The 27567-nt window shown below is 47.1% G+C and overlaps 2 protein-coding genes and 1 long non-coding RNA gene across 6 annotated transcripts in view; 2 read left to right on the top strand and 1 right to left on the bottom strand.

Moving 5' to 3' along the window:
- Nucleotides 1-21781, top strand: part of LOC149867300 (aldehyde oxidase 3-like) — a 73975-nt gene extending 52194 nt beyond the window's left edge. For both annotated transcript variants that reach the window (XM_090045135.1, XM_090045134.1), the window contains exons 28-35: nt 16-144; nt 591-665; nt 2810-2862; nt 3486-3600; nt 10102-10167; nt 13145-13333; nt 14849-15016; nt 18899-21781. In XM_090045135.1, the coding sequence (XP_089901261.1) occupies nt 16-144; nt 591-665; nt 2810-2862; nt 3486-3600; nt 10102-10167; nt 13145-13333; nt 14849-15016; nt 18899-18952 (849 nt within the window). In that variant the 3' untranslated portion in view covers nt 18953-21781. The remainder of the gene's footprint in view (nt 1-15; nt 145-590; nt 666-2809; nt 2863-3485; nt 3601-10101; nt 10168-13144; nt 13334-14848; nt 15017-18898) is intronic.
- On the bottom strand, nt 113-24352 carry LOC149867299 (uncharacterized). Of its 2 annotated transcripts, XR_016442006.1 has the most exons (3): nt 24253-24314; nt 4309-4466; nt 113-642 (listed from the first exon to the last, which is right to left on the bottom strand). It is a non-coding gene; the product is annotated as an uncharacterized LOC149867299 (long non-coding RNA). The 2 variants fall into 2 exon arrangements; XR_016442007.1 differs by lacking the exon at nt 4309-4466 and having other exon boundaries at nt 24253-24352.
- Nucleotides 24231-27567, top strand: part of BZW1 (basic leucine zipper and W2 domains 1) — a 19199-nt gene continuing 15862 nt past the window's right edge. The window contains exons 1-2 of one of the 2 annotated variants that reach the window (XM_090045140.1): nt 24231-24352; nt 25478-25551. In XM_090045140.1, coding sequence (XP_089901266.1) covers nt 25488-25551 — 64 coding nt within the window. In that variant the 5' untranslated portion in view covers nt 24231-24352; nt 25478-25487. Of the gene's footprint in view, nt 24353-24542; nt 24703-25477; nt 25552-27567 lie in introns of those variants that run through there. The other variant, XM_090045139.1, reaches the window with a different exon arrangement.

Genomic DNA, 27567 nt, shown 5'->3' with positions numbered 1-27567 from the left:
TTATTTCCCATACAGGTTGCCAGCCGTGAATTAAAAGTACCACTGTCATACATACACTTGTGTGAAACAAGTACAACAACTGTACCTAACGCATTAATCACAGCAGGATCAGTTGGATCAGAAACCAATGGAAAAGCAGTCCAGGTCACATTTATTATGAATTATTATTGTTGTTGTTTCTTTCAAATAACTAATATTGCTCTGAGTGTTTACACCTCTTCCACATATATCTTGTTTTCACTTACACTGCTGCAAACAAGGTATGCATCATGCAGATCCAGTGGTGTTCAATCCACTGTACAAAAAACAAAAACAAGAGCCAGGCTCTCTCTCTTCTCTTTGGAGACGGTTTCAGTTGTACAGTGGTGTGAATATAGCTCAGTTAAACCAGAGCAGATGCCACTACTGGTCCCTGGTAAGTGCTGCCTTTGTGCTGTCCAGCTGGAAGGCAAGAAAGGTGGGTTTAGATGTTCAGGGGCAGGAGCAGAAAGATCATCATCAGAATGAATCTCTCTCACAAATCAGAGCTCACTGTTGCTGGATTCATCCCCTTGGCTCTATTCATCGTTCTCTATTTGTCCCCTCCCCAGGATGCTTGTCAGATTCTGCGGAAGCGCCTGGAACCCATCATTCAGAAGAATCCTGAAGGCAAATGGGAGGACTGGGTTAGTGCTGCTTGTTTATCTTCCTACAGGCCTGATAACTCCATGGATGAACTAGTGGTATTTAGCCCCAGCCCATAGTGTGGAACTGCAGTGCCCCGGGGCAGCTTGGGGAGGAGTTGTGCCTCTGTAGGGGCTGCACAAGCTGATCCCCCAGCATGACTGGCCAGGCTTGAAACTGTCTCTGTGTGAGGTGTCCTTGTGCCATTTCTTACACACCCAGAGTAGGTCCAGGGCTAGACAGGTCCACTATTGGATGCAAATAGATACTGGACTGTCATCTGACTCCAGCAACATGGATGCATCAGCTGTTCAGTGCTTATCAGAAATACCTTCTGGAGAAGGAGGCCACACAACATTATTGGAAAGGAAGTGGTGGCATCTGAGACAGCCTTTCTGCATAGGCATAACCCTGTGAAAATTGTGCTGTTTCAGGCAGCAAAAGTAAAACACTTGTTAATAGATATATTGTTATATGCCGATGGCTTCTAAATGCTCCAATGCTGTTATCATCCACATGGATTAAGAGCTTTTTGAACCCTGCCACCATCATTCTGTTCACTGCCAAAGGCAGGCTTCACTAGTGAGCTATCATCCAAAGTACTTTTCCCCTTTGGGTAGCCTTGGCTAGTTAAGTCTGGGCAGGGTATTGGTTTTTCTCTCCATAATTCTTGATGGTGCTATGGATGCATCTGCCTCAGCTCCCATTACACCATGTATGATGAGCTTTCTCCCTTCCTGCAATGACTCCCAGTATATCACTACATTAGTTTTGTCATAGGGTTTGAGGCATCTCTAAGTCATTTTTCACCTGCCTTTCCATGCCGGTTAACTTCATCAGCTTTATTTTCTTCAGCAAATGCCAAGTATTTGCCCCATGTATCAGTGCTCATTGAACACAAATGCCTTTAAAATCCCACTTCTCTCTCTGTGGAAAGGTAATTGGTTCTTCATACTTGTTCAGGCTCTAAAATATTACTAAGAATAGCTGGGAAAATATTTATATTGCAGAAATGCTTAGAATTCCTCATCATGCTGGGTGCTGTACAACCATAGAAAAGAGGCAGTCCATACCTGACAGGGCTTGCAAGCTAAAGAATACATATTCAGGAGGTTTCTTCATCTTATCTCCTTGGTTTGAAATAGATCATAGTTTCTAGGGTCGGCAGGGACCTGAGTAGATCATCTAGTCCAACCCCCTGCCATGGCAGGAAAGAGTACTGGGGTCAAACAACCCCAGCAAGGTGTTCATCTAACCTCCTCTTAAAGACCTCCAGAGTAGGAGCTAGCACCACTTCTCTTGCAAGTTGGTTCCAGAATTGGTTCATAATGCACCAATGCATTTTAATCCATGAATTAGCCATGATATTGAAATCAATAGAATTATTTTGTATCATGTATACATTTTGTAAAATGTGTAAATATTTCCAATTCTTTTCTGCAGAAAAGCAAGAAGTGCAGTAAAACCAGCCTGTGATCTAGTTGTGGGGTGCAGAGAAATGGGAGCAAACAGTTCCTGGTTCTCTTGCACTGACTCCCTTTGGCTGCCTATACATGTGCTTGGAGATGGGGAGGGGGGTCTTTTAATTAGAGCAGTTCTCAGGCCACCACTCTAATTAAAACACCATAATGTCATGTGTGTTAAGCCCCTGTGTGTTTAAAAATGGCCATGGGATGCTTTATCTAAACTTGTTTGGCAAGGTTTAGCTAAAGCACCCATGGCCATTTTAAAATGTGTGGGGGCTTAATACACATAATGCAAAAATTAGAATGCAAAGCAGACAGCAGATTAATCAAATCTGCTCCAACATGTTCTAATTAGAACGTGAAGCAGCATGTGTCTAGGCACCCTCTGTGACCATAGCAGGTCAGTTAGGCCTGATGTGTATTAGAAGCCCTGCACATCTGTAACTATGCTGAACTACAATTGACCTATTTATGCCAAGGCAGCCAATGACTGTCAATCTAGGGAAACCAACTGTGATACCTCTTGGGCAGCTCTATTGTGTCATTCCTCAGTTGCAGAAGGAATGGAAAGGTTTTAGCTTTGGGCTCCCTGACTTGTTTGTTCTTATTGTTTTAACATAAAAAAATCATTTGCTTCTCAGAAATGCGTATTTGTATGACAATAAATATATCCATTGCAGATTAAGGAAGCTTTCCAGGAAAGCATCAGTCTTTCGGCTACTGGCTATTTCAAGTAAGGAATGCTCCCCAGTCTGCCTGAAATTCCTGGCATCAAGGATCACAGTTATGGGCCTGGATTATGGGCCCAGCAAGGATAAAATTCTCCCCATGCACCCTCTCTAATCCTTTTCCTGTCTCCTTTTCCTCCTATGCTGAATGCTAAATCCTGGACACAGCAGAGAGCCCAGTAAAGAAGCTGTCTGCTGGGGAGACTAGACTCCAGTACAGGAAAGGTGTCTCCCTCTGAGACCATACTAAGTAGCTGCTACTGCCATGTGAGGTGTTTGGGTGGGTTCATGTACTTTTTCCAGCCTCCCATCTCTGCCACAATTGGGCACAGGGACCCTACAAGGAGCTGTGCTCTGTGGCACCCATAAGTCTTTGCCTCCACACAGGCTCCTACCCTCTGTCCCCCTCCCCCTTCTGCTGCCATGGACAACAGACAACAGCAATACAACATTCAGGGTCTTCTTCACCTGGGGAAATACTGTGAAAATAGACAACTGCCAGCAGATCATTAACTAATTGCTGTTATGTGATTTACATGGCAATGTGCTCTCTTGTGAGAAGGGAGGAGGTAATATATATAGAATATTATTGTTCACTCGGTCTGAAGGACGGTCTTGTTTCCACCAGAGGCTACGTTACATATATGAACTGGGAAAAAGAGGAAGGCCATGCTTTTCCATATTTTATTTTTGGAGTTGCTTGTTCTGAAGTTGAGATCGACTGTCTGACAGGAGACCACCAGGTAAGTAGCAAATGTTCTTTTGTGAACTTAAGTACAAATGGGTTAACCTCCCCCGGTGTTTCACTCGTTTTGATGATTTTTCCCCGTGCTTTCTTTGCTAAGGCAGAAGAAATGGTGTTTGCTAAATGTTCTCTGGAAACTGCTAAGCAATGTTAAATGGCTTAGTCCTCTTTGGTCTAATTTGTTCATAGAATCATAGAAAATGAGGCCTAGAAGGGACCTCAGGAGGCCATCTAGAATCATAGAATCAGTGAGTCGGAAGAGACCTAGACAGATCATCTAGTCCGACCCCCTGCCACGGGCAGGAAGGAGCACTGGGGGTGGCAGGGGTCATAAGACCCCATCCAGGTGCCTATCCAGTCTCCTCTTGAAGCTCTCCAGGGAAGGTGAGAGCACCACCTCTCTGGGAAGCCTATTCCAGGCTCTGGCCACCCTTACAGTGAAGTAGTTCTTCCTAATATCAGATCCACCCACTTCTCTAACCTATCCAGGTCTGCCTAGATGTGGTCCCTGCCTGCCGGTGTATTCACTTTACCCCACAGCTTGGTGTCATCAGTGAACTTGAACAGGGTGCTCTCCACACCCTCATCCAGGTTGCTAATGAAGATGTTGAACAGCACTGGCCCAAGAACCGAGCCCTAGGGGACTCCGCTGCCCACACCCTTCCAGGGTGACATCAACCCGTCCACTACCACCCTCTGGGTTCACCTCTGGAGCCAGTTTGCCATCCATGTGACCGTGCATTCGTCAATGCCGCAGTCCCTCAGCTTGCCCACCAGAATTGGGTGGGACACTGTGTCGAAGCCCTTCTGAAAGTCCAAGAAGATGACATCGACTTCCTCCTTCCCATCTAAGCTCTTTGTTACCTGGTCATAGAAAGAGACCAGGTTAGTCAGGCAGGATCGGCCTTGCGTGAACCCATGCTGGTTACTCCTCAACATCACTTCCCCTGCAGGGCTCTCACAAATGTGGCCCTTGATAATTTTTTCAAAGACCTTCCCCAGGATAGAAGTGAGGCTGACTGGCCTGTAGTTGCCAGGCTCTTCCTTCCTCCCCTTCTTGAAAATAGGGACCACATTGGCCCTTTTCCAGTCCTCAGGAACTTGGCCCAAGCACCAGGAGTCCTTGAACAGCTGTGCCAATGGCTCTGCAATGACACCAGCCAATTCCCTCAGCACCTGCGGATGAAGGTCATCCAGGCCCACTGACTTGGACACATCTAAGCCCTCCATGTAGTCCTTAACTAGGTCTGAACTAACAGTCGGGGGACTCGCATCCTTCCTGGGCCTCTCTACGCTATCACCCAAGAGCACCCCATTGTCAGCAGACAGGAACACAGAGGCAAAGAACTTGTTGAAGAGTTCTGCCTTCTCTTGCACATCCGTCACCAACTGCCCTGCCCTACCTCGTAGGGGTCCAATGTTACCCTGAGACTTCTTGCTACCTACATACTTGAAGAAGGATTTTTTGTTATCCTTAATCCCAGAAGCTAATCTAAGCTCCAGTGCTGCTTTAGCCTTCCTCACCAAATCCCTACAAGCTCGGGTCAGGGAGGTGTATTCCTCCTTTGTCCCTGCCCCCTGCTTCCACCGCCTGTATGCTTTTTTCTTTCCCTCAGGCCAGCCTGGATATCTGCGCTCAGCCATGAAGGTTTCTTGGACCCTCTTCCCACCTTCCTGCGCAGAGGAATTGTGTCCTGCTGCACCCCAAGGATAGCCTCCTTGAGGAAGGACCACCTTTCCTGGACCCCCATACTAGCTACCCCCTGGGCTCTGAGTGCCTCCCTGACTACTGCCCTGAACACATCAAAGTTGGCTTTCCTAAAGTCAAGTATTTGCACTGTGCTAGTTACCCTCCCCACCTTTCTCTGAATAGCAAACTGGATCATTTCATGTTCACTGTCCCCTAGCCTCCCTTGTATTAGCACCTCCCCCACCAGGTCATCCCCAGAGGCTAACACCAGATCCAGTATGGTGTTTTCCCTAGTAGGGATGAGTACCTCCTGCACGAGGTGTAGGTCCTGGACACACGTCAGGAACCTTCATGAGTGGCTAGACCTGGCCGGCTGCTCCTCCCAGTTGATTTCAGGGTAATTCATATCACCCATGACCACAACATCCTTTGCACACAAGGCCTCCCCCAGCTGCCTGGAGAATTCCAGATCCAGCTCTTCCTCCTGATGTGGTGGCCTGTAATAAACCCCTACCACCAGATCCCTCTCCCCCCGCCCTTTTTGGAGCTTGACCCACAGGGTCTCAGTTAAGCCTTCCTCTGGTCCCATTTGGAAGCTAGAACTGGTATACTGTTCCCTAACATACAGCGCAACCCCCACACACACCTTTTTTCCCCTTCCTATCTCTTCTAAACAACCTATAGCCCTCTATGTCTACTGCCCAGTCAAAAGTTTCACCCCACCATGTCTCCACCTAGTTCAGGCACAGCAATTATTTTGGGCGCAGGGCCATTTACCCAGTTTTGGCAAGTTGTCAAGGGCTGCATGGCTAGCCCTGCCCCTTGACTGGTGTCTTGCCCCCTGGTCACCATCTTGGGACCAGTGTCCCAATGTCTTGGGACCAATGTCCCAGGGCCAGCACCAGTAGGGCCCAAAGTAGGGCATAGGCTGGCAGGAGTCTGTGGAGCTGGGCTGGGCTGCACCAGCAGGGAGAGTGGGGAGCTGGCCCATCTCCATAAAGCCCCTGCCGGCCGGGACCCTGTACTCCTGTCACCCTGCTCTGGGACCCGCTGGTGCTGGCCCTGGAACACGGGTGTGGATCCCGTGCACCCGCTCACTCCCAGTGCCCCCCCAGCCCCGCAGTACAGGCCGGGGCAGCGTGCAGCCCTGACCCCCTGCTCTGTGGCAGGGAACAAGGTGGTGCTGAGAGCAAGAAAAAGCAGCCCTTCCCCCACCCTGTGGCCAGCACTCCCTGCTGCAACTGCTCGCAGCCCGCATGGGACTGTCCTGAGCAGGCACAGGCATCCCCACATGGGCTATGAGTGGCTGCAGTGCGGGGCTCTGGCCACAGAACGGGTGAGGGGCCACTTTTCCCACGCTCGGCACCAGCTTGTAACCCGCCCCCACAGCCAGCCTGGGCCCCGCACCAGCTCTGGGCATGCCTGTCAGGGCTGCACTGCAGTGAGAGCAGCTGCAGCCCCCACTCTTGCCGCACCAGGCAGTGTTTGCCACCGCTGCCTCTGGGCTGCCCAGCATGTGAGCTCCAGCCAGGCAGCAGCAAACACTGCCTGGCACAGCAAGTTGGGGGGCTGGAGCTGCTGCCAACATACATAGCCCCAGTGAATGAGCCCAGAGCTGGTGCAGGGTCCAGGCTGGCAGCAGGGCAGGTTACAAGCTGGTGCTGAGCATGGGAAAAACAGTCCCTTGCCCGCCCATAGCTGGCGACCTGTGCTGCGGCTGCTGACAGCCCATGTGGGGCTGCCTGTGCCTGCCCAGGACAGTCCTGCGCAGGCTGTGAGCAGCTGCAGCAGGGAACGCGGGCCACAGGGTGGAGGAGGAGCTCCTTTTCCCCAGGCTCCTTTCCTGATCGCAGTCCTCCCCTGCCCTTCACCCCCCCCCCACCTTTATCTGAGGTTCTGGCCACATGGTCCTTGCTGGGACTTCCACCCTGGGGGGTGGAACTGCTATTACGGGAGACTGCCAAGCTTCCCCTGGGTCCCACTGCCCCTGTTTTCTGTCATTTTTGACAGGAACTAAAGACAGATAAACATTAATTTTCTAAATATTTTAGGAGCCCCACAGGCAGGATAAAATGGCCTCGTGGGCCAGATGCAGCCCGCACGCTGTATTTTGCCCACCCCTAATCTAACCTAAACTTCCCTTGCTGCAACTTGAAACCATTACTCCTTGTTCTGTCTTCTGCCACCACTGAGAATAGTAGACTATTTAGGAGTGGGCAATTATTTTGGCTGGAGGGCCGCTTAATGAGTTTTGGTAAGGCATTAAGGGCCACAAAGTTAGTCCCACCCCTTGACAGGTGCCCCACCCCTTGGTTACCATCTTGGGACCAGAAGCCCCACCGCCTAGCCCCTGACATTTGCCACTGAAAGTCTCTCCCTTTGCCCAGAAAGTACTCCTTTGGGAGCGGGGTTTGTTTGTATATTGTGTGTGGGGGGGTATATGTAGAGCATGTGGGTGGTTGCGGAGTGTGTCAGTGTGCATGGAGTGTGGGTACAGTGCAGGTGGGATATGTGAGGAGAGTGTGTGTGTGTGTGTGTGTGTGTGTGTGCCTGGTGTGGGAGGGGTGTGTGTTTGTGAGGTGTGGGTGTACATGTGGGTGTGGGGTGTGTGGGGTGGGTGTGGTTGAGGTGCAGGGTGTGTGGGACAGTGTTGGGTGTGTGTGGGGGTATGATGGGGGTGGGGGTATGTCTAGGAGGGGTGTGGGGGTGTGGGTGCATGTGTGGATGTGTGGGACAGTGTTGGGTGTGTGTAGGTATGAGGCAGTAGGATGTGAGGGGGTATGGGTGCATGTGAAGATGTGTGTGGGTGTGCAATGTGTATGGGGGGGTGTGGGTGCATTTGAGGTGTGATATGTGTGTGTATGGGTACGTTGCGGGAGCGGGAGGTGTGGGGGGTGTGGGTACGCTGGTGGTGGGATGTGTGGCTCTTGCTTTGATCTGACCTGCCTGTCCCCATGCCTGCCTGGCAGGGCTTTGTTAGCAGCCGAGCTCCTTCATGCCCTACCTCCACCCACACACTCCCCTGCCTAGCCATGCAAGAGCAGGATGAAAGGGAGCTGCAGGCAGAGCCCACGCCCCACGCCGCTCCCCTCAATGCTGCAGCTTCCTCTCCCTACCTGCTGCCCGGAGCACTGCAGCAGGGACAGGAGGAGAAGTGGCTGGAGGCCAGGGGAGCCCAGCAGTTACCTGGGTAGCTGCAGCAGCAGCAGCCCCGCCTGGAAGCTGTGCCTGCTGGCTGAGGCTTGCACCTGCTGGTAGCCGGGGGCTGGGAGCACCACAGCACACGCATCTCCAGGCAGGAGTGGGTGGGACTCGGCTTCAGGCAGAGTGCAGCAGGAGCAGTCGCGAGCAGGGCCGGATACAATTAATTGGTGGGTGCCTGCCTGCACGCCAGATCCACTCAGTTGGCAAGCTGAGTTTTGCCAACCACTTGTCTAGCCCCATCCTCTTTGTAACCACTCTTCAGGTTGTTGAAGGCTGCTATTAAATCCCCTCTCAGTCTTCTCTTCTCCAGAGTAAATAAGCCCGGTTCCCTCAACTCTCCTCAGAAGTCATGTGCCCCAGCCCTCTAACCATTTCCACTGCCCTCTTCTGGACTCTCTCCAATTTGTCTACATCCTTTCAGTAGTGGGGGGCCCAAAACTGGACACAGTACTCCAGATGTGGCCTCACCAGTACCAAATAGAGAGGAAGGATCACTTCCCTTGATCTCCTGGCAATGCTCCTACTAATGCAGCCCAGTATGCTGTTAGCCTTCTTCGCAACAAGGGAACACTGCTGGCTCATATTCAGCTTATTATCCACTGTAACCCCCAGGTCCTTCTCTACAGAGCTGCTACCTAGCCAGTCAGTCCCCAGCCTGTACCAGTGCAAAAGCAAATAGTAAATTTCTCACCAATAACACACCATCCCTGGGTGGACTTGAACCACCAACCTTTCAGTTAACAGCCAAATGATTATATTGCAGAGACCTGATATTGTTAAACACTTTTAGAAGAAAATCTGTTGTTAACTAGTAGAATTGAGGCTAAGAAGTGCATTGGAATAGCAGAAGTAAAGAATAGCTAATAATATATCCAGCTGGCACTATGGCCTTGAAATTAGACTTGACAGACTGAACTGGGATACTTGGGTCCTCTGTAAAACATAAGCCCAGACAATTAGTAAGACCCCCTATTTCAAACGCCTCTACTGAAGCAATATAAGCCATTATCACATGAAGTAAGCCAATGCAGAGGGGTCCCAGACCATCAGCAACTCCAAGTCATTGCCTTGTGAAATGACAAAAGCTTCCAGGGACACTGGGTAAATACACTTAGCAACTACCACACCTCTGACAATACTATCTAGCTGCAGAAGTGGAACAACCATGCCCTTTCCTTGTGCTAGTGCAGTGCATATGGACTTTCTTACATCCACAGGCAGACCTGGCTGGGACTTGGGACCAGCAAATATGTATCTTCTGCACATGTAGAACAAAGATCACTCCCCAGGTACTCCTGCTTCAAATATATTCCTGTTACAGTTAACAGAGGATGAAAACAGAAGTTGAGTTTATCCTCCATCTGATTGTTGGCCCAGGAGATAGTGTAGGATGCTAGGATAAAAGGCTTCTTCCTTGGAGAAATCCAACATCTGCTTTTACTTGTAGTGCCATGCACACAACTTGGTGCATGGAGTGACTAAATCTGCAATACTTCTGCTAATGGCACATAATATTCTTATATGTAGCAGGTGCACACGGTTTAAAAACACCTGTTTATATTGTTTGTAGAATATGATCTTATGCCGGCTTTATTTATTTAACAGAATATCAGAACAGACATTGTCATGGACGCTTGTTTCAGCATAAATCCAGCTGTAGATATAGGACAGGTATGTTTGATTACAACCCTATTTTTGCTTTACAGTAGATATTAATGACAGTTTTGTCTTTATATTGAAGCATTTTCCATTAACGGGTCAATCAAATGTCTACTGAATCTAACAGAATCCATTAATTCACTCTAATGCATGTAGGCCTGGGGCCCAAAATGAAGCAGTATTCACTTTTCAACAACACATGTTAATGATGCCAGATTCAGTAAACTGCTCATCCAGTATCTTCTGGAATATGTTAAGTAACTCCAGATCCTATAAACTCAATCACAATTTATCAGGAGATCCAAGGCATCTTGAAAGACTAGGATTTAAATTAATGCTTTTTCTTGTTTATTCTAACCTTGGCCTACAAAGAAATCAAAACTATTGTAATTACTGAGACAACTCCTACTTTCCTTGTGTTTACTGCAATACAAAATTGATGTCAGTGGTACCAAAATTTAGCAATAAGTTTTCTGAGGCCTGACACAACTGAAATTAATTTTTATATATTGCCTGTTTTGTAGTCTCACTTCAACTAGCTGATATATCTATATGTATATACAGAGGTGGCCTTGAATTCAAATTCACTTTTATCTCACAGTTCTGTGATTTGATACCATTCTTCCAGGAACTTTGATATCTCAGAAAAATCTGTAGGTCCTGAATAGAACTATCTTTTAAATTGTAGGTCTGAGACTATGTGGTGTTAATTCAAATATATGCACACTGGACCAAAGTCAGCAATGACAAAAGCTGTGTTAGTACCAATTGTTTGGGACAGGATGGCATAAATGGCAGAACAGTGTAATTTCCATGGATATAATAGTCAGTTGTCATGCAACTGACCCATAAATATGTCAGTTATTTATAGAGTTCAAGGGAACATGGCAAAGGAAAAGCAACTAATAGGGTGATGTAAACGGAAAAATAAGCCAGCCTTTATTTACATCGTATTATAAGAATTTCTTGCTCCTGCATCTTCTTTATGTCCCCTCTAAAAATAAAATACACCTGTTATTCACTCAAAACAATTGCCAAATTGGTTCAAGTACCATACTTTAGCATTTACTCAAGTTTTATATCCAACTTACAAAACAACCATCACCAGTAATAATGGCCTATGCACTTCCATTGGTTTTGTACATCTCAAACATAGGTTTTACTTTGGCCTGCTTTCAGTTTCTATCCAGCCTATCAATTAAGAATATGTGACCACTTCTCTAGAAAGAGATTTGAATTTCCATCCACACTTCCTTTTTTAAGGCGTGTTAAATTAATAACACTACCTGGGCACGTCTACACAAGACTTTCTACTGTGCAGCAGACTAATTTGCTGTATAGTAAAGTGTCACCATCTACATGCGTGCAGCAATTAGAGTGCGGTAGACTAACTGCGCTGCTGGATAGTCCCATCAGATACAAGTGGTATCTGACAGCAGTTTAAATTAAAACCACGTGGAGATGATGAGGTCCTGATTAGTTTAGTCTGCCTTAAATTAAGCCGAAGTATACTCAGTCGTACTATTTGCACATGTAGATGCACCCCCTATGTTACAGTATGGAGATAATTTCTCTGTATTAGTCCTGTGAGTAAACCTGTTGAAATCAGTGAAGCAGGTTCTGATCTCAGTTACACCAGTATTACACCTGAAGTAACCTGAAGTAACTCTACTGCCTCCAGTGATATTATTCTGGATTAACCCTGATAAAAGGCAGAACAGACTCTGACCAAGTGTAATTCTTTGTGCAATTAAGACAAGGACAACTTTGTCCCCCATTAACTCTGCCCAGGGGTGGATCCAGGATTTGGCAAAGAAGTGTGAAGGAACAGAAACTTGTGCCACAGGGGTGGCTGCACCCACCACTCCCAACTTCCCCTGCTAACCTACTGGTGAAGGCAGATTAGGTACAGGGAACCTCTAGGAACTTTTTAAGGTCCTGAATACAGGTAAGAATCCCCCTGCTTCCACTCTGTGGTCAGAGACATGTCCCTTTCCCAGTCCCCCTCTCCTCCCCCCATGTCCCTTCTGCTGCTGCTTTCCCTGCTGTTGCAGGGGCAGGGGAAGATTCAGAGCTGTTTTTGCCCACTCCAGTCCAGCTGTAGGGGGGCTAGGCTCAGTTGGGAATATGATACAACAGCAGCAGTGGTGATGGGTCAGGGGGGATTCATCCACCCTGGCCCAGTCCCCTGGGAACAGGCACAAGGAGGGGAAATCCCCCTTCCCCCAAGTACCGCTGCTGCCTCCACTGTCACTGTCTCAGCTGAGCCCAGTCCCCATGCAGCCAGACTGGAGGGGACCGGAGCAGCTCTGAAGCTCTACCTGCCCCTGGGACTGTGGGGAAAGCAGCAGTGGCAGAAGGAGGGGAGGGGGAAACAGTGGAAAAGCACATGCCTCTGACCACAAAAGGAAAGTAGGAGGGGAAAAGAATGTGTGGATCTAAATCTTAAATTGCCAATGGGTTTTTAATGTTTTAAATGGATGATACTGTTTTCTAGGGCTGTGCAAAATTTCAATGGTCATTTCATTTCAACACTGTTTTGACTCATTTTGAGGTTGAAACAGCAAAATCAAAACAAAACAAAGGCTGTTGAAATAGCCTCAAAACAAAACGAGGCTAGGCGAAACATTTGGAAAGTCAAAACATTTTGACCATAGCACTGGGCATGGGAAGTCAGTCCAGCTGGGCTGAATTCCCATTCCTGGTGCAAGATCCAGCAGGGGTGGCAAGGCGATCTAGCGCAGGGATGTGCTGCCTCCCCGCCCCGGTTGCGATTTAGTGCAGGGGATGGGAAGTCAGACTTCCCATGCCCAGCAAAGCTTTGAAACAGCATTGAAACAGCCTTTCTGTTTCAACAGAATGGCACAACTGTTTCAAATCTAAATGAAATTCGAAACAGAAGGCTGTTCTGTCGAAACTCAAGACAAAACGGAACGGTGCCATTTCACACGGCCCTACTACTTTCCCATTTTTCCGTTCTTCTCCTCAGATTGAAGGTGGCTTCATTCAAGGGGTAGGACTTTTTACAATGGAAGAAATAAAAGTTTCTCCAGAAGGAAAGCAGTACACTCTGGGTCCAGATACATACAAAATTCCTGCTGTCTGTGACATCCCTGAGCAGTTCAATGTTTACTTCCTGCCAAATACACGAAATCCAATCGCCATCTACTCTTCCAAGGTAAGTGAGCCAGATAATGGGTTGTATAGGGCCGAGCTGGGGAGGTACAGGGGAGCCCCTCAGCATGCCCCCCAGCAGACCTGGAAGTGGACCTGAAGGAGAGCCCCCCCACACTCCTGTGGGACGCTCCATGCACCCCAGCATTGCAGTGATCACGAGCCATACCTGCTACCTCAAGGTATGTAGAAAAAACTTTAAAAGCTGTGTCTATGTCAGCACCAATCAGCATTGAATCTTCAGATTCAGCTTCAGCCGAATCAAATCAGGGACAGTGATCCGAATCAACAAATTGAATCACTGTCCCTGATTCGGGCGAAATCTGAATAAATAATGCCCGCTTTGCACGCCCCTACTTAGAAGCTCCAACTGAGATGTGGCCCCACTGTGCCAGCTGCTCTAAGTACACATAATAGGAGAAGGAGCTTGCCCTGAAGAGTTTAAAGGCTGAACAGACAAACTGACAAAGGGCAGGGAAAGGAAGTTATTATTCCTGGTGAAGAGGTGAGGTAGACGGGGCTTGAGGTGACTTTCCTGGTGTCCTACAAGAGGCCTGTGAGAGCTGTCTGTGGCAGCTGAGTCCAGCATTCCCATTGGAACAGAACTTCCTTCCTGTCTGCCCTATTTCAAGGGTTCATCCATGCCTGTGCAGAGTCAGAGCAAGGTGTATGTACCAGTTGTCCAGTCAAGAGTAAAGTCAAGTGGAACTGTAGTAGGGTGCAGGCCTCTGGCTGCTGAGAGAGGGAGACCCACTGCCTGGCCTAGTGTCTGAAATAATTGAACCAGAGAAGCGAAAATTTCTGGGAGAAAATCCATGTTGGACACTTATGACCTATCAGGTATGAATGCCTCTGCCCTTCCCCCTGTTCCCCCCACACACGCACGCACACAATTTGGGGGCAGGGAGACGCACGTAGGCTTCTGAGTCATAGTGCTGGTCTATCGCAGACCTGAGCTAGGACATTCTGGCTGGAATGGAAAACTCACTGGGAAACGCTGCTGATCCCTGGCTTAACACAAATAGCCTCTTTCAAATGAAGAAGATGCTAAGGGCAAAGAGGACATCCTACTTCTTTTCAGAGACTGAATAATGCATAGTTGATCCCAGAGGTCCTAACAGTGTATTTAATCATAAGGCAAGAGTACCATTTGTAGTGAATTTGTGTATAGTGAAGCTAGGTTTCTACTGAAAATCCTGAGTTGTTTAGTTACTTTCCAGTGTTACCCATGCAGTCCTAGTCATAATTATTTTTACTTATTTTTTCATGGTTTATCTATAAATATTCCCCTATGGGCCAAATCCTAGTCCTTAACAGCTCCCTGGTTTGGAGCTAAGAGATGTCTGAGGAGATTTACTGTGTTCAAATCTATCAGCTGTCTTAAGGATCTGGGCCAGATCTTGAGTTTGTGTAAATTAATCCAGTTCAACAGACTTCAGCAGATTTATGCCAGCTAGGGATCTGGTCCTACTTGCCAATTTCTAACTCAAACCTCTTCAACTGCCTTATTCTCTCCTAGGGCATGGGTGAAGCTGGGGTGTTCCTTGGGAGCTCTGTGTTCTTCGCTATAAGGGATGCAATAGCTTCTGTGAGGAAAGAAAGAGGATTACCAGAGAACTTCACACTGAACAGCCCCCTTACCACTGAGCAGATTCGAATGGTCTGTGCCGATGACTTTACTGAGATGGTAATGAAGTTTTTATGAATTCTTTGGAAATATTTCCAGTTTAGCCACTGCTTCATCCTGTTTCCAATCCTGCGTATTCTGAATTAATCTGCATTTTGATTGGCCACACGAAATGATCATTTAGCTTCATCTTTTATGTAGTGTATTATAATTGCTGGAACTTTGTGTTCTATTTAATCAACAATACTTTGTTCTATGTTTTCTTGCTGGTGCATTAGGTGCTAACTTTTAGAGATATGCAATCATCAAACAGGTTGAGCTGAATTAAGTTCTGAATTTAACAGATTCTAACAAATCTATGCAGTTTCTTCAGTGATAACCAGGGATCCTGGTTTTCTCTGATTTAAAAAAAATCCCCAAATTTTGGGTAATTCCCCCCCCTGCTTCCACATTTTTCCATGATTAAAATGAAACACTACTAATATATAGATACATACCTATATATACTAATATAGTATATATTACTATATATACTTTTTTTTAAACTGAAAATTGGGGATTATTTTTTTTAAATCAGAGAAAACCAGGATTTCTGGTGATATCACCTTGAACATGCATATTCCCTTGCATGTAGAGAAACTCAAATGTTCTTCATAAATCATGAGCTGACTTTTCCGGGTGTCATTTCACTTCCTTCTGTACCCGTAGCCCAGGAATAAATGTAGCTCCATGCAAGCTCCCCTCCACTGGCTTCCAGATAAGGTCTGGGAATAATTTAAGAAGTTTGTTTTAATGTGTATAGTCCTGAGTGAGCTGAGTCCTTCTTGTTTCAGATCCGCATGTCCTCAAGACAGCTGTAAATAGATGTTTCATTTGTCCCAAGAGAAAGCCTTTTGTCTCAGGGACCAACAGACATACGGGTTCTCACTTCAGGTTCCTCTGAAGTATGAGGATAAGAAGGTGCTAACACTCTTCCTGGGGACATGGTTTTGTATGGAAGGTTATTGCAGGTCATTGCCAGACAAGCTGGCCAAGTTTGTGCTCTCTGTGGCCACCTGCTGCTGAAGGGTAGTAGTGCAGCTTAGAAAGTAATGTGTAAATGACTGCCATGCTGGGTTTGATCCAGGTGAAATCTCAGGATAGTAGGTCTGTGTTAAATGAGATGCAGGGGTGACTGGTGCCTCCTGAGTCTTGTGGAGGGGCACAATTTGTGGGCGGGCCCGGAGGCAGGCCAAAAGCCGCATATCCACACCTATACTTCTATGCTGCGGCTTAGTGTCCCTGCCCCCAACACGCAGCCAACCCACACAGCAAGAAAACTGCTCCGTCCCCTGATCAGTGGTGAGTCTGGGGCCAGTCTCAGGGGGAACATGTGCCAGTTGTCTGTGATGAGATGTCTGTTTACAGCCACAGTTATCACTGGAGATGCCTAAACTGAGACACCTTGGTATATGTGGGCAACTGGAGCAAGGAGCTCTTGGGTTCTCAGCTATGAATTTGCATATCAGTTTGTTCACCAGAGCCCAGATCCTCCAGGGCCTCCAGCTGTGTATTCCTCCTTTGTTCTTCAAAGCTCTCTGTGGTACAGCAATGGATATTAAAAGTGAATAGTTGATTGGGACTATTTTTTCAATTATTCTGTAATGTTCTGGAGCAGGGGTGGGCAAAATGCTGCCCGGGGGCCAGATGTGGCCCTCCAGGCCATTCTATCCAGCCCACAGGGCCCCTAAAAAATTTAGAAAATTAATATTTATCTGCCCCTAGCTGTCTATCATGCAGCCCTCAATGGCTTGCCACAACTCAGTAAGCAGACCTCCGCCCAAAATAATTGGCCACCCCTGTTTTGGAGAATTCATTGTATGTATTCAACTTGAATCTGAGGGTCTGATACTTGTATGACACTCTTACATGCAGCCATAGGAGAGGAGAGATATGTTTTTAAATAAATGAATACATAGACTGATCTTGCTCTCAGTAAAACTGTGGCCACAAAATCCCATTGACATCAGTGAGAGTGGGATTTAGGTCCTTGAGATAAAAGCCTGTTTTCAAGGCAACACTATGTAGAACAGAAGAGGAAGGATACCTTATCCATCTGGAATTGCAGGGCAATTGTACATAGGCAGCAAATGACTACATGCGGGCAAAACTGAGTCCCTCACTCTATTTTTACTTGGTATTTATAGGACACTAGTTTCTGACCTCAGTTATACCTATGTAAGTCCAAAGTAGATGGATTTACCTATGTAAATCCAAAGTAAAGTGGTCTATTGAATTCTATGGTACTGTTGCCCAAAGAAGGATTTTGGGACTGAGTCCTGTATCAAGAACATCTATATTCATAAGCATCCCAATAACAGTGATAATGCCTGGGTATGGAGCTCTATTCAAACAGAATGGGAAATGGATATCTGTTCAAATAGAGTGCAGAAGCTTTACAACATAGCCTCAATGGTAGGTAGAACCAGGGTACGAATTATGGGGGAGCTTGGGGAGGGTGGGGCTGAGTCCCCTGTAAAGAACTAGACCCCCCCCATAAGATTGGAAAATCATAACCTGGGGGGTCTACAGTTTTATTAGGGCATCGTGATGGGCAGCCCAATTTTTTTGCAGATCCCCCAAGAGTCAAAGTGTAATTCGAAGCCTGGGCAGAGCAACTTCTGCCTCTGAGCACAGAAAGGGGACAGAGTGGCTAGTGAGGGGCAAATTGTCCTGGTGTAAGGAACTGCTGCTACACTGCAAGTGTGTGTGACACAACATAAGTCATGCCATACAGTGACTGGGTGGTGAGAAGGGCAGCACAATAGGCCAGATTCATACCTGGCGTAACTTCATAGATGATTTTCATTCACCAGGGATGAAATATGGTCTGCTGTGTCAAGGCAAAGTCAAACGTTAAAGTGTGTTGCCAGTACACAAAGGGGTTAGTACTAATAGAACATGATGTTAACAAACCTGGTGAAAAAAGGGTAAATGAACCTCGTGTGCCATCTTGAGCTTACTGGCTGGTTTATTTTGCTTGCAGAGGTTGCTGGAGATTCTTCTTCTTTTATTTTCTGTGATTTGTTAGGTTGTACTGCGTGATGAAAGCAAGTCATTGTAAGCTAACTTTTCAGTCATTTAGGCACCTGAAGTAACAGCGAGAGAACAAATGGGATTTTTCACAAGTGCCTCAGTAGGTGAGGCACCTGTTTGACTTTGAAATGATGGGGCCAAAGAAGAGCAATAGGAATCAGGCACCTAACCTGCTTAGGTGCTTTGCCATAGTTACGAGCTACCTATCTGCATCTGTATATTAAGGCACCTAAATCCCTTTGCATATCTGGCCAGCACATGTAGGAGTTGAACAACATCCCCATCCAAAACAGCAAGGAGATGGAAGGGGTTGCCCTTCCTATGCTAGTGTCTATGTGTACGTTTTTGAAACTACTAGTGTAAACCAGCTCTCGGCAGTGACAGAATGGACAACCATGAAACTTGTTGGAGCAGTTTCTCTCTTGGCTGAGAGCTAGAGCCGAGCTAGTTACTCTTTCTATTCCAGCAGTGTCCTTTGGTCTTGCCTCCTCACTCTTGGGCATAACTCCTTTAAGGTCCCTGATGTCCAAAGATCTGCGGAAAAACAACCCGTGGCTCTGCACAGGGAACTGGAGACTCAGCTGATGGGTGGCCTGCTATTCCCTACGCTCCTCATCCTGGAGCCTGAGCTTCACCATCATGCCTGTTAGAGATCTGGCTGCATTGAAACTGCCAGCCAGCAGTCATTTCTGAGAGATTCTGTGGTATGACCCTTCCCAGTGTTAGCACATAGTAACTTCTCCAGGGCCAGGGCGGCAGGGGGAGTGGGCTATGATGCCATGTTACTTCTCCACAGGTTTTGGAATTACAGTGAGTTCTCTCTTCTTAACAACTTTAACGCTATGTGTTTCTTGTTTTTTCTTTCAGATTCCAAGAGATAAGCCTGGAACCTATAAACCTTGGGACATTGAAGTAGCCTAACACTTTCTTCCCGCAACCCAGAGCAGGGCTCAAGCTCAATCTGGGAGCTATAGCAAGATGCTTTTACCACTCTGTTAGTACATGCTCAGACCAGGTGAAATTCTGGTCCTTTTGAAATCTACAGCAAAACTCTCTTTGAATTCAATGAGATTAAGATTGTCCCTGCATATTGTTGAAGATGTGTTCTTTATTAACTTAGATAATTGGGTAATACTGTATATTATTCCTTTCATTCCTAAATTTACTGTATCAAATGGCCTACTATTTTTACATGTCCATTCATTACTAGCTTACTAGTGGTTACTTAATGAATTATATGGAACAAACAAAATGATTGAAACAAACAAAATCCTCTATTCCAGCACTTTGGGAAATGGGACATACGTTCTTGCATTTGAATTTGTGAAATGTATAGCTGCCAAGGCACAGAGAAGTAAACACAAGTCTCTACATATTTCAGAAGATGAACTGAGCTTTTACTAGAAATAAACATACCATTGAATTCCACAGTCCATGAATGGCAGAAGAGGAAGAGCCCACTTCATAACCATCTATTTTAGTGAGATACACAAATCACCTTATCTTGTTAAGGCTGACACTAGCTTTTCATTATACACATAATCCCATTAATTTACCTGAAACTTCATCTGCATCATTTTGACATTAGGACAGAGTACAATATTTTTCTGGAACGTTTAAGGCAAATTGGACAGAAAGTTTGTTCCAAAACAAGGTCTTTTGCACTTTGGGGAATTTTCTTCCTAAACCATTGCAGTTTAAACAATCTGAAAAATAATTAATCCTAGAAACTGCACTTATGCCACAATTTTGCTAGCCTTAGTGGACATACGGGAGTTTAGGGCTAATTAGACAGTTGGGTACGAATGGTTTAGGCCGTGACCATGTCCCGTTAAATTCATTGGGAACAAGATCAGATCTTGTGTGTTTTCAGTATAATCAATTTGTACATTAAGAATTCCATTGAGTTCTGTAGACAAATATGGCATCAGATGCAGATCTGCTAAAGAAATGGCATGCTAGCTTCCTAAATTCATAGTTTCATAGTAGGTAGGGACCTGAGCAGATCATCAAGTCTGACCCCTGCCATGGCAGGAAAAAGTACTGGGGTCAAACAACCCCAGCAAGGTGTTCATCTAACCTCCTCTTAAAGACCCCCAGGGTAGGAGCCAGCACCACTTCTCTTGGAAGTTGGGTCCAGATCCTAGCTTCCCTGACAGTGAAGTAGCACCTCCTGATATCTAGTCTGAATCTCCCCTCTGCCAGCGAAGGAACAGGGACTCCCCCAGTGCCTGCTGGTCCCCTCTGACTAGTTTGTAAATGGCTACTAGATCCCCCCTCAGCCTTCTCTTGCAAAGGCTGAACAGGTTCGTGTCCCATAGCCTCTCCTCCAATCATGTGAGTGGCCCTCCTCTGGACCCTCTCATGTTGTCCACATCCCTCCTAAAGTATGGTGCCCAGAACTGGATGCAGTACTCCAACTACGGCCTGACCAGCGCCACATAGAGGGGGATTATCATCTGCTTGAGATGCATCTGTGGATGCATGACAAGGTGCAGTTGGCCTTCCTGACTGCCTCCCCACACTGCCAGCCCATGTTCATTTTGGCATCAATAATGACTCCAAGATCCTTTTCTGCCTCTGCACTGACGAGAAGGGAGTTCCCCAGCCTGTAGGTATGCTGCTAGCTCTTCCTCCCCTGGTGCAGTACCTTGCACTTGTCAGTATTGAAACCCATCCTTTTCTCATCTGCCCACCCTTTTATGTCCTTACATGTCACAGACACTCACAATCTTGACCTCTGGAGGAGGTTTGGTAGGGAACGTGTAAGGCAATACTACTAGTAGTCTGAATATTAGACTGGGTGCCAAGCACCTCTGATTATCTTTTCCCACTCCTGCAAAATAATGAGGTTGTACACACATAGAGCACTTGATTATGCAGACCTAAAGCTAAACCAAACTAAAGCACAACATTTTATTTTCGTAACACATCTCTATTTTGGGTGCCTACCAGAGCTGCAGTTGAGGAATAGGCATAAATAGAGCTTGTGTGAAAATGTACAACAGGCAGTCTGCAGAAAAAGGGGGAGGAAAGAGAGCATACATATGGTGATATAAAATAGAGTGCTTATTTTATATGTGAAATCTGCTCCGAGATCTTAATTCATGTCCTCAGTAGGAGATGCTGTCTCAGAGAACAGAATAGTTCTGTCCTAGGAGCACTGCCAATCACCATTGCAGCTGTGCTTGACCCAACACCACACCCCACACACTGATTTCACTTTGCTCCCCTCCTCTAGCATCTGCCCCCAGATAATCCTTCCCCTTTTCACTGTCACAGTAGCTGTCTCTAAATGTAACCCACATACTTCTGGCCTTCAAAAAAGCAACAGTTCACATGCTTTTCTGAGCTAGGAGGTGGGTCCTTCTGGTTGGAGTTGTACTGTCACTGTATCCCCACTGTAGCCCATGTCCCCATCAGAGAGATGGGACAGAAGGAGCTCCTGGCAACACGTAAGGTGTAAAGCCATTTGGTCTCAATGTTTCTCATCTTTCATGATGCCTTCAGAGAGAAGAGGAAAGTGACAAGGAATCGCCATCTGATACTGTTACAGATAGATTTCCCATGTCTGTTTCACTAGAAATCCATCTGTCAAACTATCTTGATTTCTAACCTGTTATGAGCTAAGTATCTGTGAGATTATAAGGTGTCGGGGGGGGGCGGTACAAGTAAGAATTAAAGGTCTGGGATATCTCAATTCGATATTTCAATACTTTTTTTGCTTTGTAAATATAATCATAATTTTTAATTTTCTGACTGTTAGACATCTGGGGGATTAAAAATTATGGTATCTGAGTGTTTCCTATCTGAGTGTTATTAAAACACATATAGCTTTCATTCCATCTTAACATTGATTTTTGTGCAGGAATGTACATTGTGTTTCATCTCCAAGAACAGCAGTGTTATAGCAAAGGACCATGGATTCAATCATCACTGCTTTTCAAGGAAAACACCTTCCCTTGAAATCCAGAGAGCAGCTCTGTGCTAAGCAGCAGGTTAACTGACCCACTCTCCTTTCTACATTATAGATATTGTACCCCTCCTTGTATGCATTCACCAAATCGGGATTTTTCACAACTTTGCAACATACACTAGTGGCTCCATAAAAGGCAGTGTGGTTAAACTAGGGTAATTTTTCCCCACTGATCTCTTAATATGGATTCTGCTATCCCCAAGCTTGTGAAAAATCAATAGAAACAAAGTTTTACAATATTCAAAAGTCAGGGACCTATTTCTCTTCAGACATGGGTTTCACTTTGGCATACTTTGAATTATTCCCAATAAATTTGGTGCGAAGAAAGATGTAGTTACTGGAAGTTTAATGTAAATGGTACTTGAATTTGTTTTCACTGAGTCCCCAGTACAGACTTAGAGCTTGTTTGTGGCTATGGTTAAAACATGGCTTAGGTGCTCTCTGTGCTACAAAACAAAATATTTTTTTGATCAGCCCAGGGACAACTGTACTGTAATCAGTTCCCCTGACATCACCATTTTCAAGTCTAAGCAGATAACAGAGGCAGTCATGTTCAGCCTGACTGAAAATCACAGGACTATGTGTTTCTGTAAATAAAGTGCCACGAGTGAGCACAGAGCATCATACCTAGTGCAAAGTCCATGTTTATTTGCAAATCAGCAGGTTAAAGGTTACCAAAGATCAAGACTCAATCTTCTTTATGGGGACACCTAGAAAATGACAAACTGGGAATTGTTTAAACAGAGGTCTCATTGTAACACAGGGGTGGCAAAATATGGCCTGTGGGCAGGATCCGTCCTGCCAAGTGATTGTATCTGGCATGTAGCTGCCCGTCACGTGCTTGACATGGAGCTAAGCCCTGCCGTCTCTTGCCCGGGGCAGCCTGTGCTGCACTCCCACTCACACCTGCTCCACGCCCATCGACAACACTGCCTCAACCTCAGCCCAGGCCCCAGCTAACACTCAGCTTCCTGGGAGGGGTGCTGCTCAGCTCCCCTGACTTCCCCACATGCCCCATACTCTCCCACACCCTCCCCCCTGCCACACATACTATACAAGAGTAAGATGTTATTTTGAACTGTTATGCAATCACCTATATAAACTATTAAAAAAACATGAATCAGGACAAAAACTATTTTTTTAAATAAAATTAAAATGTTAAAGTTAGGGAGGGATCTCTGGAATTCATGCCGGGAGTGCACAGTGTGACAACTTCTTTAATCTTGGAGTTTCCCCCACACACTCTCCCACTAATGATTGGTGGAGGGGCCCTGTTGCTTGCTGCTCACCACTTATGCCCGATGCCTGGGAGGTGAAAACTGCAGCAGTTTTCATCTCCTGGCCATCACGTGCAGGCAGCACACAATAGGACTCCTCCGCCAGTCAGCACTGTGGGGCGCGAGGGCAAGTCCAAGATAAAAGAAGCTGCCACACCACATACCCAAGCAGATTCGAGATCCCTCATTACAGATGTTTGATTTTTAGTATATGATTTGTTTCTTATCTGTAATTTGTTATAGACAAGCTCAGACTGCCGACAACATCACCTATGAATGCCCATACACGTACAGCCCTCCTTTGGGCATCCAAGGTCTTATTGACATGGACATTTTTACTTGTTGCTGCCTTTTTAGCCCTTACACTTCCTACATATGTGTGTGGCAACACTGACCTCATTATCATCATTTAAAATGAAATTTTCCCAGATATTTTACGTGTGCGGCCCTGCACAGCTCACCAACACCTGTTCAGTGGCCTGCCAGCCGTAAGAATTGCCACCCCCTTGGGAGCACAACACCAGTGCCCAATGGTTTTCAACCTTTTATAGACTGGAGGCAGCTCAGGATGGACTTGAAACCACGCCCCAGGGAAAATGCAAGCACTTCATTTTTGCTCTTTTTTGCCTGATAATTAACAGCAGTTTTTTTCTATTTCAACCAAGCAGGAAGAGCTCAGCTGTGGGCTCCCTGCAGCTTGCTGAATCCTCTGGGTTTATCCTGCACACCTAACAGGGCATTTTGCAGGGCAGCTTGAGGCACCTTTGAAAGCTCTCAAGACATCCTCGGCTGCTTCACCAGTGCCCCTGAGAATCACTGCCCAGCCCATGAGCGGAGTGCGGTCACGTGCTCCGTGCATCACATCCTGGCTCGCTGCACACAACCCCTTACTCGTTGCACGCGGCCCCAGGCGCCTGTCAAGTACCATCCGCTGCCCCCGCCCCCGCCCCCTCCAGCACGGAACAAACCATCGACCACAGTCGGAGAAGCAGCTCCGCCACCCCCTGGTCTTCCCTTCCAATAGACTGATCCACCCGCCGGGAGCGCAGGAGCCTGCAGCCATTGACTGTGAGGCACGGGAGAGGGGAGGGGCTGGGCGAGCTCATTCAGACAGGAAAGCGAGGGGCGGAGGGGAGCGCACTGCGCCTTTCGCGGCGCGGCTCCGAACTGGCGGGGCTCGGCGGGGCCCTGCCCTGGAGGGATGTGGGGGCAAAGGGGTGGGGAGGGGCAGGGTGAGCTCGGGCGAGGCGGAATGTGGTAGCAGCCCCCCCTCCAAGGGCGGAAGGCAATGGTTTGTCCCGGTGGGAGGCCCCTCCCCCCGCTGTCCGCGTTGGTTCCGCTCGGAGGATTTAGCTGCCGCCGCCGCCACCTCGCCCGCAGCTCGGTGTCCCCGGCCTTTCCTCCCTGCCTTCAAGTCGGTGAGGAGCGCGGGGGTGGGCCGTTAACGGCTGCGCTGGGACCCCCTCCCCCCTCGCCGGGCCCCGCGTGAACAAAGCCGCGGCCTGTGACGCCGGGCCGGGCTGGGCCGGGCCAGGGCGGGCCGCGCGGGCGAGAGTCGCCCTAGTCCCGCCGCCGCCTGGTCCCGCAGCGCCGCCTCCGCCCGGGGAGGCCCGGTGGGTGCCGGGGACGGGGCCGCCGCCCGCCCAGAAGCGGCCGCTGAGGGCGGGCCCGGGCCTGGCGCCTCGCACTGACTCAGGGCGGCCGGGGGAGGCGGGGGCGCGCGGCGTTGCTGGGGCCTGTCCCCTGGGCCTGGTGGAGCTGCGGGCGCTACAGCCTCGCCAGGGGGGCGGGGGCGGCGCTTCCCAGCGCGCAGGCAGTAAAACTTCCCCCCCACGCAGCCTGTGCGGGGCGGCCCGCGTGCCGGAAGCGACCCCCTCCCCCCATCAGCTGCCACTTCACGTTGTCACTCCAGCTGCTAGCGTGAACTGCCGTCCCAGGCCTGTTTTGATCCAAATCCAGGCCAGGTGCCAGGGTAGAGCCTTATTCCTCTGTGACTTCATCCAGTGTCACTTCCCCGTGCCCTATTGCTGCTGGTGCTTCCCCCACGGGTCTGTGCTGGAGCAGGTGACGCTACCCTGGTGCAGAGACCTGTGCAGTCTGTCTGCTGGTCTCCCAAACTAGAAGTTTGCATAAGAATATTTTCTTTTTCCCAAAGAAATCAGGATAAAATGTTTTTCTCTCTTTATTCTGCAGAGTGTCTTTTATGAATAATCAAAAGCAGCAGAAGCCGACGCTATCAGGCCAGCGTTTTAAAACTAGAAAAAGAGGTAAATGTTAACTGCTCCATGCAAGTAGGCTGTTTGTTTCTGTCGCCTGTGGCTGACATTGGCAAGGGTACGTCGGAGTGCATGGCGCATACTTTGATGTGTGAACAAATGGATAAATGTGCATTTGTTGGTACATCTTTCAGTTCTGAAACTTTACATCTAGATACCTGTGCTGAGCAGAGACCCGCAAAGTTGGCACTTGGCGTATACATATACTTCTCCTAAGTATATGGAAAGCATGTGTTGCATCTTAAGGGTACTTGAAAGCAAAATATATGAGTATAAATTGGTATAAATTTAAAAATATTGAAATTTTTTAACTAATGTGGAGCCTCTGGTTTGAACTCAAATGATACATTTTATTGCTATTATGTTCCCAACTTGAGAAATAGCTCTTCCAAAATAATAATTAAACTCAAGGGTTGTAAACTACTTTGAAGTAGAAGTTTATGCTGACATATAGAAATAATCCAAATGAAGCTGTTTTGTAGTGACAGGGGAGGGAAGAATCAGTTCCTTGGAGAAGGAGCAGAGAGGGAAAGGACATCCTTGTGGTTTCTGGGTTCCAGCTTCATTTGGAAAATGAGAAATTTGCTTTCCTTTTTAATGTCTTAAAATCTGTTCTCTTAAATAGCTTAAATTTGGGGTAAAACAATAGTTAAGCCTTTCCCCTCAAAAGGATGGGATGGATTAACTCAGCAGGGGCCATCTTTTTTGGCAGGCACTGACATGTTAGCCCTTCACCCTCTCATTAGGCCACTCCAGTCCCTTCTGCTGCCCAATCTCCTGTTCTACATACTGCTTTCTGTCTTATCTGCTTCTATGCTGTGTGCCCCATTCCTCATCACAGAGGCAGCCCAAGTCACTTGTACCACCTGTGCCATAGGCTGGCCACTCCTGGGTTATCTGTCTTTTTCAAGTATAAGGGAGGGGGTAGTAACAAATAAAAATAGTCTGGAGGAATGTAAAATTTAAATTAGTCTAAGGTAAAGGATTCATGTCTGGGTATGCAAATCTTTGTTTTTTGGTTTCTTCAGGGACAAATATTTCAGTAAATGTTCATTCTGATGCAGTATAAGTGCAGGATTTAGGATGTGGAGACTTGTTTGTAACTTACACTTTTTGTTACATAGTATAAAGTACACTGAGATCTGGAATGGACAGACATGCAGGTATCCCAGGGTAGGTCATCCAGTAGGTAGCTGTTATTGTTGGTTTCCCATTCTTCTAGGCAACGGGAAAGAAAATTATACTGCCTTGGGGAAGATTCTGAACAGATAAAGCCTGAATTATAACTTAGTAGCATTTACTTCTCTTTCAGCAGATTAACTCTCCCCAATCTAGTGATCTTCTTTTAGGGCTTTAGCTTGCTGCTGTGTCCATGTCTGTTAATCCAGTAATATGTTGTCTGTTGTTTGATTCTGAAAATGAGACTTAAAATTCTGTTTACTAAATTGAACCAGCGTTTTAAGAATGTGTCCCAATCCATTGTGTGTGGTTTCTTTTATTGCTAACAGTTTGTCCCATAGATAGCTGCCTAAAAAAGGATTGCCCAGTTTCTCAGCAGAGCTTTCAAGAAGATTGCCTCTAGACTTGCATTCAGCTATGGCAAATATGTTGAAACCTGCACTGAATGAGGCCATTATCGAACAAATAAGCACTCCTCTAAATAAAACAAGCATCTCTACAAAAGTGAAAGCTTTTTTTGAAGTAATTTAGACGAGTGGCTTCTAACACTTGCAGTCTTTGCAGAAGGTAGGGCAGGGTACCTTAGACTAAATGGTTCAGAGGGGCATGAGCTCTTGTAGCTACTTTGTCAAGTGCTTGCCTAAAAGATCATGCCCCTGTGAACCGTTTGGTCTCTAAGGCAGGGGTAGGCAACGTTTTTTGGCCAGAGAGCCGGGGGGGGGAACCCACAATGTCTACCTTGAAAGGTGCTGATATGCTGGCACCCAGAGCAGCTGTTTGCAGGCTCATGGCTGCAGCCAGCCCACGGAGCCCAGTCTGCTTGCAGCC

Source organism: Crocodylus siamensis, chromosome 4, assembly GCF_052110815.1.
Source record: "Crocodylus siamensis isolate JL-2025a chromosome 4, ASM5211081v1, whole genome shotgun sequence".
Classification (NCBI taxonomy): domain Eukaryota; kingdom Metazoa; phylum Chordata; order Crocodylia; family Crocodylidae; genus Crocodylus; species Crocodylus siamensis.
This window is presented reverse-complemented; position numbering and strand designations above follow the sequence as displayed.